We start from the raw sequence: 12,294 nt of genomic DNA on the forward strand, positions 1-12,294 counted from the left end.
CATGAGTGACTGATTTAAACCAATTAAAAATCCCCCACAAATTAAAAAAACAAAACAAACCACAATGTCTATGAATAATTGAATAATTAGACAATATGATTTTCCAACCTTCACTCAAAAAAAGTTTAATATAAATCAAAATTAAAAGGTGGATGAGAAAAAAAACCCCAGCATACAGCATGTAAAAATAAGCTAATAAGATGCCTACTAAGTTGCAAAAGAGTGAGTCCATGTCACTACAGTAGAAATGGTAAAAGCCTTAGATACACTCTTCTCCATGTCTCTGTGCCTTCAGCAGGTTTTCTTTCATTTGGCCTGGAATACTCTTTATTACTCTTTACACTTGGTTAGTTTTACTCTTCCTCAAATTAAATGTGTTTATGCACACTGGTTTTGACAAAGGTACAAAAGCAATTGAATGGAGGAAAGATTGCCTTTTCAACAAATGGTACTAAAGTAATAAGATATCCATAATGTTGTCTTAGACTGTCTATTTGGAACTGACTCATAACTGACCCTCCAGCAGGTTTTCAGAGGCAGTGGTAAATCACACGAGAGCAGATTAACTTACTTCTGCAGAGCAGCTCATGGATTTGAACAGCATGTCTTTGGTATGGCAGTACAGGTATTCACCATTAGGCTACCAGAGCTCCCTTAGAGATCCACGTTTTTGTTGTTTACCATTAAGTTGGAAGTGATTCATAGCTGACCCTCTGGTGAGTTTTCAGAGGCACTTAACTGCACAGGAAGAGACTGCCCATCCTTCTTCCTGGGAAACAAAATTAATCTAGACTTCACTCTCATAATTCATACAATAATTATCTCATCATGAAGCATAGACTCCAATTTTGATATTGTTATATGCCACCGAGTCACTTGTGACTGATAGCAACCCTATGTACAACAGCTCTTCACCCCGCTCTACCTTGAGCCAATTTCTCTATTTCTAACATACCTACCCCAATTACCCCAGTCACTGAGTCAATCCATTTCATCCAAGGTCTTCCTTTCTTGTGCTGTACCTCTACCCTTCTAAGCATGATATTCTTCTCTAACTACTGGACTCTCCTGGCAACATGCTCAAAGTATGTGAGATGGAGCTTCAAAATCCTTGCCTCCAGGGAGCAGCCTAGTTTCACCTTCTCCAGGACAAACTTGTTTATTCTCTTAGCAGTCCATGGTAAGTTCAATACTCCTCTTCAGCACCACAACTCAAAATCATTGATATTTCTTCTATCATCCTTAGTCATTGTCCAGCTTTCTGATGCATAGCAAATAATTGCAAAGACCATGGCTTGGATCTGGTGCACCTTAGTCTCTACAATGACACAATTGCTCTTCAGGAGGACTCTGGAGAACCCTGACAGCAGATTTTCACAATGCAATTTTATTTTCTGGTTGCTGTTATCAACAGTGTTAACTGTGAATCCAAGCAAGCTGAAGCTATTAACAATTTCAATCTCTTCTCCGCCTCTCATTATGTTGCCAATTGGCCTAGTGGTTAGAATCTTTGTTTTCTTGATTTTAAACTTCAATCCATACTGGAGACTGCAGTCCTTGACTTTCTACAGCAAAGTCTTAGATCCTCCTCAGTTTCGGCAAGCAGAGTTGTGTCATCTGCATAAAGTAGGTTGTTGTTGAGTTTTCCACCAATCCTGATGCCACATTCCTCCTCATAAAGTCCAGATGATCCGTTCCGCATATAGATTGAAAAGAGGTGGAGATAAGGACCCCTGTGTACACCTCTCCTGATTTTGAACTATGCAGCATTTCCTCCCTCTTTTCTGACTGTCTTCTGGTCCATGTAAAGGTTTCACATAAGCACAATCAAGTGTTCTGGGATTTCCATTCTTTTCAGAATTAGCCATAGTCTGTTGTGATCCACACAGTTTGCCTTTGCATGTCAATGAAATGCCAGTAGACATTCCTCAGGTACTCTCTGCTTTCAGCTGAGATCCATCTAACATTGGCCATAATATCTCTAGTGCCATGGCCACTTCTCAACCCAGCCTGCACATCAGGCAATTCTCTGCTGATATACTGCTCCAGTTGTTTTTGGATAATGTTCAGCATGAAATGTAAAAATACAATTTTTTTTTAAAAAAATAGAGAAGCTCCTTCATTAGCCAGTAGGAAAATATACATTAAAATCACAGTAAGATATTGCCACGCACCTATCAGAATAGCCAAAATAAAAGCAGTGATAAATGATGGTGAAGATGCAGAAAAATCTGATTCTTCATTTATTGCTAGTGGGAATGTAAAACGGCACAACCACTCATTAAACAGTTTGGTAGTTTCCTTAAAAACTGAACATTCAATTTCTCTACAACCCACAAATTGCACTCCTAGGTATTTACCCCAAAGGAATGAAGACCCAGTTGAGATCAAGTAAGAATATGCTGCAAAGGAGTTTCAATGAATTAAGAATAGGTTTAAGTTCTTCAGAAAAAGATGCCATGCCAAGAATTTGAGAGAAAATAGTTTATTTTAGGTATTATCCCAGAAAATACTGATAAAAGAATGAGAACATAGGGAGCTCTGGTGGCCTAGTGGCAAGACACTGCACTACAATCACAGAGGTTCAAGTCCACCAGATGCTCTGCTGGAGAAGGGGTGGTAAACTCCTCCTGTACCAGTAAGATCTGATTTGACGGTACACGTAAAAATAATACAATAAAAATTAAAAAGAGAGAGAGAGAGAGAATGAGGACATAGGCAGGGAAGAGAAGGAAGCTAACAAGAGTACAGAATCAAGGCTCTTACCAGAGTGGGCAACTAGGATGCAATCCCACAGGGGAACTTCAGGAGAAAGTGTAGAATTCATTTCATATTTACTCACAGAAAAACAAGTAATCTATATAATAGCATTTATCCAAAACTCTCCATCTGTCATTGGTTCAAAGTTGTTCATAGGGCCATAAATACTCCAGACCTTTGAGCTTGATCTGGCACACACGTATTGGAAAAAAAACTTTCAAAGCTCTCAAGTAATCATCAGAAACACCCATGCCACCAAGGGATATGCGTGGGCACCCTGAGTACCTAGTACACAAGACTATTAGCTTCATTCTGGTAATTGGCTCACAGCAGCCACTTTACATGCAAGTGCTTGAGGACACTGAAGTCTCAACTTGGGAAAGAGAAAAAAGAATGCTTTTATTACCACAACCCTTTCCCTTGAAACCTTGTCCAAAGCACATTGTGAGGGGATTTACGTTTTTCACATTGGAAAAGTGAAATGGAAAAGGAATCTCACTTAGTTTCTGCTTTGGTTATGGTTAGGGTATTTAGGAGCTGTTTATATAGACAGAATCACAACCTTCTTACCAACCAATAATGACTCACATCCTTCCCAACTCCCACATTTCCCTTGACTCACTATTGAGACTCCACATTAATAATAATAATAGTAGTAGTAGTAATAGTAGTAGTGAAATGAGCAAGCAGAGGTTATTAAGAATTAATTGCACATTATTTGGCATCACAAAATTTAAAAAAATGTAATTTATGAAAAGGAAAATACCTCTCTGCTTTTTGACTAATCGCCACCAGAAACTACTTTCATTTTCTTACAAAGAGTGTTGAGTTTTAAGTAAGTGTTTAATCAGATTCATATTTCAGTACTTCAAGGAAGAATGACTAGTTGGCATGAGCCAAGATGTTCATTAAACAATCATTTCATTGAACACCTTTTATGGTGTTTACATTGGAGATACAAAGATGAAAAAGCAATACCTACATTAAAAGAGGCAATACTCACCACAGTGTTCATTTTAACTATTCCCCACAGGTAACTTTCCAATAAAGAAGGAAGAAAGGAAATAAGAGGCAAGACTGAGGAAAGACACTTCAAGTATTTTGGGTAGAAACAGAGAAAGCAGATGTTCCACTGGGGGGGGGGGGGAATTAAAGCAGGCAAGAGAAGCCAAAAGCAAATTTAAGAGAAAATAGGGCATAACCACATAAAATAATATTATATATAATGATATGTTATACTCACTGGATCTGGAGCCACAGGAAGGAGATATCTGACCAGACGGGCAAGTGCACATATTTGGCCTAGAACAAAATCCATCTCCACAGGAATGCCGGCAAATGGCTGTGAATAAAACCAGAGGTTCATTAAGACAGGGTTCAGGGAATGGTGAATTACAGAAACCCAATCCTTCTACAGAAGGCACCCCGGTGGCACAAAAGTTAAGCACTCAGCTGTTAAGTGAAAGGTTGGTGGTTTGAATCCCCTAGCTGCTCTACAGGAGAAAAAAAATATGGCAGTCAGCGTACAAAAAGGTTACACCATGGAAACTCTATGAGGTAGGTCTACTCGGTCCTATAAGGAGCATGAAATGAGTGGAGAACCACTCAAGGGCAATGAGCTAATCCTAAAGTTAAAGGAGACCTGGGCATTCCAACAATGAAGTGCTCAATTACTAACTGCAAGGTTGGTAATTCAACCCCACTCAGCAGTTCCGTAGGAGAAAAGACCGGCTATCTACCTCCAGAAAGACTGTTGTTACTTGTAGTTTGACACCTTTTAATACATAAATCACAGAAGCTCAGTGAGACAGAGAAGAATTGCCCCACAGGGGTTTTACTAGGCTACAACCGTTACAGGAAGAGTCTTGGTAGTCCAGCGGTAAAGAATTCAGCTGCTACCAAAGGGTCTGTGGTTCGAAGCCACCAGCAACAGTGGAGGAGAAAGATAAGTATGATTTCCAGCCTTGGGAATCCTTTAGGGCAGGTCTACTCTGTACTGCTGGGACATGAGTCCAAACTGGCTAAGTATCAATATCATCAATATTGTTGTTGTTGTGTGTCATCGAGTTGGAACTGACCCACAGTTGACCCTGCACGGAGTTTTCAGAGGCAGTTAATCTCATGGGAAAAGACTGCCAATCCTTCTGCAGAGCAACTGGTGGAACTGAATGGCACACCCTGAGGATTACAATCCAGCTCGTTATGGGGGAAAGTCACCAGGTCTTTCTCATGGAGCAACTGGTTTGAGGCACTTGGGCAATGCATCACCAGGGCTTCCTTCCCTAAAGATTACAGCCCAGGACACTCTAGTTTCATTCTATCACAAAGAATCACTGTGAGTGGAAAACAGACTCAACAACAGCTAACAAGATGACAATAATCTGTGTATTAGGAGATCAAGATTTTCAGATCCTATCATTGACTCAAGGGCACTCTGTCGGCTTAGCAGTAAATTAAAAGTGGAAGTTCATGGAAGGCATATCCCGTAACTAATTTGACTTGGTATCTCCACTACCCAGCACCTTGCCTTGGCCTTGTATGTGTTGTGGTATGCAACCTTCATGGGCTATTATGAGAATATGAAGATTTGCCACAGAAGTCAAAGCAATGCAGGAGTCTCTGGTGCCGTGCTGAGTTCTTATGCAGTCTTCTCAATGGACCTCAGTCAGTGTTCTGCCGCATTCCTTGAACCTATGTCTAGAAGTTAGGGCTGCTCCTGGCCTCAGTGACCCAAATTAAATCAATAAACAAGATCTGGATAGCTTTGCTGGTGAGCAATAAAGTTTCAAGTAACAACAAGGACAGTCTATTTAGCCAAGCACTTATGCAAAACAGGTAATAATATTTAGGCAAAATATGTAATAATACACAACCTTTATGGAAGTGTCCCCATGGCTGTATTCCCTATGCGTGAGAAGTAGCCTAAAGGAATATATTTCCCAGTGCAGATTCAGAGAAGGTAGAAACTCTGTGTTACTGAGCATGCTGATGGTGTGCATTTACAAAGAACTAAATTTAAGACTCATCGTTCACCCAGAACCAACAAAGAAGAGGACATGCAAAACGATAGATAATCTCTACTTACGGACAATACACTGATTTCCACCAGGTAAGGTTTTCCATCCAGGACAGCAGTAAGCATTGTAACGTGATCCACAGACATTGGGTCTGGAACAGAGAACATGAGAATTTCATATTAAGACAAAAAGAAGAAAAAAAGAAGTACGTATAAGAAAATGAAAGGAAGATATCTCAAGTGTTAAGAGCAGGAGATATCTTGAAAGGCTGAGAAAAGTAAACTCACAGGACTCAATGCTGGGTTGGAAATTAGGGAGGTATTATGATGACACAAAAAAATTCGGGAACAAAAAAAAACAACCCAAACCCATCACCATTAAGTGCATTTTGATTCATAGCGACCCCACAGGATTTCCTTCAGCATGATCTTTACAGAAACAGATTGCCATGCATTTCCTCTGCAGCACTGCTGGGTGAGAGAGGTCCCAGTACCAAACTTTTGGTTGTTACCTCATCTGTACCACTCAGGGGTAATAACAGAGTGACACCAAGGGGACAGCCCTTAACATCACCTACACATATACAACCTCTTCCCTTTCTCACTCCCTCCCTCCCTCCCTCCCTCTCTCACTCTCTCCCACCTTCCCTCTCTCCCTCCCACCCTCTCAGCCCCCCTTTCTCTATTTCCTATCTCTCTCATCGCCTTTGAGCCATAAATGACGCTTCATATATATTTGACCCTCCATTGAACTCCTAAGGTTGTAAATCTCAGGAAGAGGTTGCCCATCTTTCTCTCTTGGAGATACTGGTGGATTAGCAGTGCAACTCTCTACAGACAATGACACTTCACCTCCCTCATATCGCAAAAGAAAAAGAAAAATCAGAGGTGCAAGATGCACAGATGCAATCCCAATACAAAACCAAAATATCTATGCTGCCATCAGTCTAACAATAAACTTCCTACCAATTTGATTAAGAATGATTATTTCTGAGTGAAGTAACATAGTCCCACAAGGATAAATATTGTATAAGACCATTATTGTAAAATGAGTATGAGGGTCCAGAAGTGGTGGGAGAGGCTAGAAGCAGAAGGATGTGGATGTACAGTGGGAAGAGGGGATTAATTTTTGGATTGTACAATTTGATTGGGGTTGAGGGAAATTGAAAGAATTTGTTCGAATTTGTATTAGAATTTTGTAAATAAACTACTGAAAAAAAACCAGTATGTATACAAATGAGCAGTCTTTGGTAATGACACATCAGATAAGGGACTTATATCTAGAATTTATAAAATACTTGGGCACCACAACAAGATAAAGGTAAATAATCTAGTCGAAAAATGGGCACAGGATATGAACAGACACGTCACCAAAGAAGACATTCAGATGGCCAACAAGCACATGAAGAAATGTTCAAATCCCTAGGTCTAAGAGAGATGCAAATCAAGACAACTATGAGGTATCATCTCACCCCAGTAAGACTAGCAAAATTTAACAGAACAGCAAGCAACAAATGCTGGTGAGGTTGTGGAGAGACTGGAACCCTTCTTCACTGTTGGTGGAAGTGTAAAATGGTGCAACCACTGTGAAAAGTGGTGTGGTGCTTTCTCAAAAAGTTGCAAATAGAGATACCATTTGACCCAGCAATTCCACTACTGGGAATATACCCCACTACTGGGAATATACTCTAAAGAGACCCTAACCACCATCCAAGCAGATATATGCACACCCATGTTTATTGTGGCTTTGTTCACAATAGCAAGGAGTTGGAAACAACTTAAGTGCCCATCAACAAATGAATGGATAGAGATGCTGTGGTATATTCACACAATGGAATACCACACTACATTGAAAAATATCCAAAATGGGTGACCCTCTAGGACATTATGCTGAGTGAAATATCTCAGTCACAAAAGGACAAACATTGCATAGTGCCACTGCTGTAGAATGGAACTGACATCAGGGTTGGGGTAACAATGAGAAAAACTGGATGCATTATGTATACAGCATTGAAACGGATGAGGGAGAGAACAGTTTAAAAGCAATATATTATAGGGCATTATGATTATTATCATAATCATAATTATTATTATTATCATAAAGAGCATTGGAATCGGATTACACACACACACATTTTCTCCATGTATATGCATTGCACACCAGTTCCCTCTGCCATTTTCTCAGAAGTAGGTACTGCAACAAGGTAAAGAGTCCGTAATGAAGGATGCAGAGTAGAGTATCCTCGGGGTAGGGGTGGGGGACCGAAGTGGGGGTGGGAGAGTGCAGGGTGATTGTATACCAGTGAAGGAATTTTTCCTTCACTTTTCAAAGAGAAGAGTGAACTGGGAGTGGGGTGGGAGTGGGATGGGCGGGGAGAAAAGTTCAACAATGAATGAATGGAAATCCAAAATCACTGTAAATGTTCATTGAAATTCATAAAATAAAATAAAATGAGCAGTCTGAGTTCCAATAAAACTTTATTTGGAACAAGAAAGAAAAATTATTTCTTTTTTAAAAAAGTTCATTGCACAAAGGATATTAAATTTCTATTCTTTGAAGTTGAAGCTGGGTTTTTCCCTCCAACATTCCAGATTACCTGTAAAATACTACTACATTCTCATTTTCACCAGAATTACAAGAAAGCCAACTCTGAGTTAGGCAGAAACAAAAGTAAAAGGCAAAACATATAAATATTTCTTTAGCAAAAATTTGGAAACTGGATTGGTACAGATAGCTACAGGAAAATAAAGCGAATATCACTCTGGATTTCATGTATACAGATGAATGCATCCGATATCTTGGGGCAAAGCCTCCATTTAGAATACAGAAGACCCATATTGCACAATTCAAGGGAACAACTAGGTAAGATGTAGCTACTTCTATTATTGTTCACTAAGACAGTGACGAGAATACACAAAGATCCTAAAGAACCTAGTCATTTGAGTCTGCCACACCAGAGAGCATATGAGGTGCTAAAGTTCAAGGATTAATAGGCGAAGTCAAGCACTTTGCAATCAGTTTTACAAACTACAAGTCATTCAAAGACATGTTAATATAAATATTAGTATTTTCAATCGCTTCATACACATGTGAAAGTTGGACAATGAATAAGGAAGATTGATTTAGAACTGGTGCCTTTGAATTGTGGTGTTGGTAAATAATCCTGAATATACTATGGAGTGCCAAAAGAACAAACAAATTTGTCTTAGAAGAAGTGTATTCAGAGTGTTCCTTAGAAGCAAGGCTGTTGTTGTTGTTTTTAGGTGCTGTTGTGTCGAGTACAACTCATAGCAACCCTAAGTGCAGCCATCCTGAAACCTGCCCCATCCTGTACCATCCTCACTATCTCTGAGAGACTGGAGCCCATTGTGGAAGTTACAGTGCCAATCCATCTCACTGGGGGTCTTCCTCTCCTTTGCCGACCTTCATCTTTCCAAGCATAATGTCCCCTTCCAAGGAACAGCCCCACCCAGCTAATGTGCAAAGTATGAAAGATGAAGTGTCATCATTCTTGCCTCCAGGGATCTCTATGGCCACACACTTTCCAGGACACATCTGTCCATTCTTTCGGCAGTCCATGGATATTCAGTGCTCTTCTCCAACACCCAATTCAAAGACATCCATTCTTCTTCTGTCATCCTTATTCATTGTCCACCTCTGATGTGTAGCGAGTGATTGAGAAGACCATGGCCTCATTGCTCTTCAGTATTTTGAGGAGATTGAAAAGATTGGACAGGTCTAATCTTTGCTGGTGACACCAAAGTTTGAAGCTGTCAATGATTTAATTTTGCTTAAATTAATAATCAACACCCTTGGTACCAACAGTCAGGAAATCAGGCAGTAGACCTGCATTGGAGACGTCTGCTGTCAGAAGCAAGGATGTTTAAGACTTAATCTCAAACACTTTCCGGGCCACATCACAAGGAAGGGCTAGACTCTAGAGAAGATGATCACTAAAAAATGACAGAATCCCAACAAGAGGGATTGACACAGTAACTGCAATAAATGAGTTGAAGCACAGCAGAAATTGTGGAGATGGTGGGAGGACGGGCAGGATTTCCTTCTCTTGTTCATAGGCTTGCAATGAGTTGGAGCTGACTCCATTGCACCTAATGACAACATGAGCACAGGACTATGAAAACAAAGAGCATTGGAATCGGATTACACACACACACACACACACACACACACACTTTCTCTCCATGTATATGCATAGCACACCAGTTCCTTCTGCCATTTTCTCAGAAGTAGGTACTGCAACAAAGTAAAGTCTTTAACAACCCAGAACACTGCGCTGGGCAGAGTTTATTCTGGCATCTCTTTTTTAATGTACTTCACGTTGTTATTCTTTGCAGAAATTGCGTTTTCTATAAATTGAAGATTCGTGGCACCCCTGTGGTGGGCAAGCATATTAATGTCATTTTTCCAACAGCATGTGCTCACTCAATGTCTATGTGTCACATTTTGGTAATTCTCATCCTTTAAGCTTTTTCATCATGCAGAGAATGATCTCTGGTGGCCTAGTGCAGGGAGCTGTGCTGCCAAGCAAACGGCATATTGTTCGAATCAACCAGCAGCTTCACCGAAGAAAGATGGACAATCTCCTCTCATGTTACTTACTGCCTCCAAAAACTTCTGGAGGGCCAGCTATGGGTCAGATCTGACTCGACAGCATGTAACAACATAGTATAGTGTGAGCAGAACTTTTTATATACAGGGAAATCATAATATTCGTGGACTCATTTTAGTCTGATATTCACTTGATTCTGGGGGAACCAAATCCATGCTGTTTCTGAAATTGCCTGTACTTTAGGCAAACTGATGCTGAGGCCAGAAGGTGAAGGAGACATAAAAGGTGTAGAAAGCTAGAGAAAGGGCCCTCAGTTCATACTCCAGGAAGAGCCCAGGTGTCTTCAAGGCCAGACAGAAAGCAACTAGACAAAGCACACTATCGACATGACCTGAGACCTCTTCCTAAGTCTTGGTTTACTTCTCTATAATTCAGGGTAGGGAAATGTCTCCATGTCGTGTGTGTGTGTGTGTGTGTGTGTGTGTACATGTGTGTATACATACCATGTGAAATAATGGAAAAAGAACTCTCCATGCATGCAACAAAAAAATACCAAACCCACTGCAATTGAGCCATTTCTCTGGCTAAAAGTGACCCTCCATCAGCATCCTAAGTGTAAATCTTATGGGAAGAAACTGCATCTCTTTCTCCCATTGAGTCACTGGTAGATTTTTTTATGGTGAGAAAATTTTGTATTTAGAATTAGCCAGCAAGACCCAAATTAGATGATCCCAATTTTGTTGACAACATCCAAAGCACCAGAGTCAGGAGCAAGTCAAACAGGTGTTCTTCTCTCCATCAAGCCTAATCAAGGTATTGACCTTAGCACCATCAATATCATAGAGTTTCTTTACAGTCAGTTGGATTTGGTGCTTAATTGGCCTTGACATCGACAATGAACACAAGTGTGTTGTTATCTTCTATCTTCTTCATGGCTCACTCAGTGTCAAGGAAAACTTGATGATGGCTTAGTGTGAAACTTGTTTCTCCTGGAGGCTCTCTTCTGGGGTATTTGGACTGTCTATAGAGTCTCAACATGGGTGATTTTCAGATCGTCTTTTTTTGTGTGACTGTGAATGCCCTTCAGGACCACCTTCTTGGATTTTAACACCTTTACTTTGCCTTCAGGTTGGGGAGGGACAGGAGCTACCTTCTTCACTTCTGGTGCCAACTTCATAGATTGGTAGATTTTAATTGTCAACTTTTTGTCTAGTAGCCTAATACATTACCCACTGTACCACAAGAGTTCTTCCATACATGAAAAATTCAACATGCCACTAAAATTCTTTCATATAATCAGTAGATTAGTGAATATCTATCTATCTATCTATCTATCTATCTATCTATCTATCTATCTATCTATCTATGGTTTTTGTTGTTGATTGACTTCGAGTCAAACATGACTCATAGCGACCCTATGAACAGGCCTCCAATTCTTTGTCCCTCTTGGGACAAACTGTGCCCAAAGTTTCTGTTTGGAATGTCCAGAACTTCCTGGGGAACTCAGAATGAAAGAATGGAAAGTCAGAGAACATTAGAGTTGAGAGGAAGAGAACACTCAAACTTTCCGAACTTTAATATAAGTTCCCTCAATCTAAAATGTCAAGTCAGGCCAAAGCCAACCTCCTCAAATCCTCCCCCATCAAAAGCCCATTACAACTCCACTGGGTTCAGTGAAACCCCAAACCAAATCTTGGAGCAGCTTCAGAGGACCCCTGAGCCTCTGTGGGGTGTCTTGTGGTTAGAGCAACTATGTTTCTCAAACAAAAACCAGGACATATTGTCTGACAAGAATGAATGCATTTAAGGAGTAACTGGGTCAAAAAGTAAAAGGAGGGGGCAGTAAATGGATGAAGGAGAGGCTCCAGGGTCTTTAACATCAGTCCCACTGAAGTATTTGCCTTCTCTAAATATTTGAAACAGGGAAATCTAGTGGCTTGGCCCATA

The 12,294-nt window shown here is 40.3% G+C and overlaps 1 protein-coding gene across 1 annotated transcript in view; it reads right to left on the reverse strand.

Moving 5' to 3' along the window:
* Positions 1-12,294, reverse strand: part of FBN1 (fibrillin 1) — a 303,046-nt gene that overhangs the window by 243,108 nt on the left and 47,644 nt on the right. Inside the window, exons 2-3 of the mRNA XM_006895296.1 lie at positions 5,846-5,928; positions 4,004-4,102 (exon numbers count right to left, since the gene is read on the reverse strand). Of these exons, the coding sequence (XP_006895358.1) occupies positions 4,004-4,102; positions 5,846-5,928 (182 nt within the window). The remainder of the gene's footprint in view (positions 1-4,003; positions 4,103-5,845; positions 5,929-12,294) is intronic.

The sequence above is a fragment of the Elephantulus edwardii genome, unplaced genomic scaffold, assembly GCF_000299155.1.
Source record: "Elephantulus edwardii isolate Elephantulus edwardi_28Jun2011 unplaced genomic scaffold, EleEdw1.0 scaffold00164, whole genome shotgun sequence".
NCBI classification, from domain to species: Eukaryota; Metazoa; Chordata; class Mammalia; order Macroscelidea; family Macroscelididae; genus Elephantulus; species Elephantulus edwardii.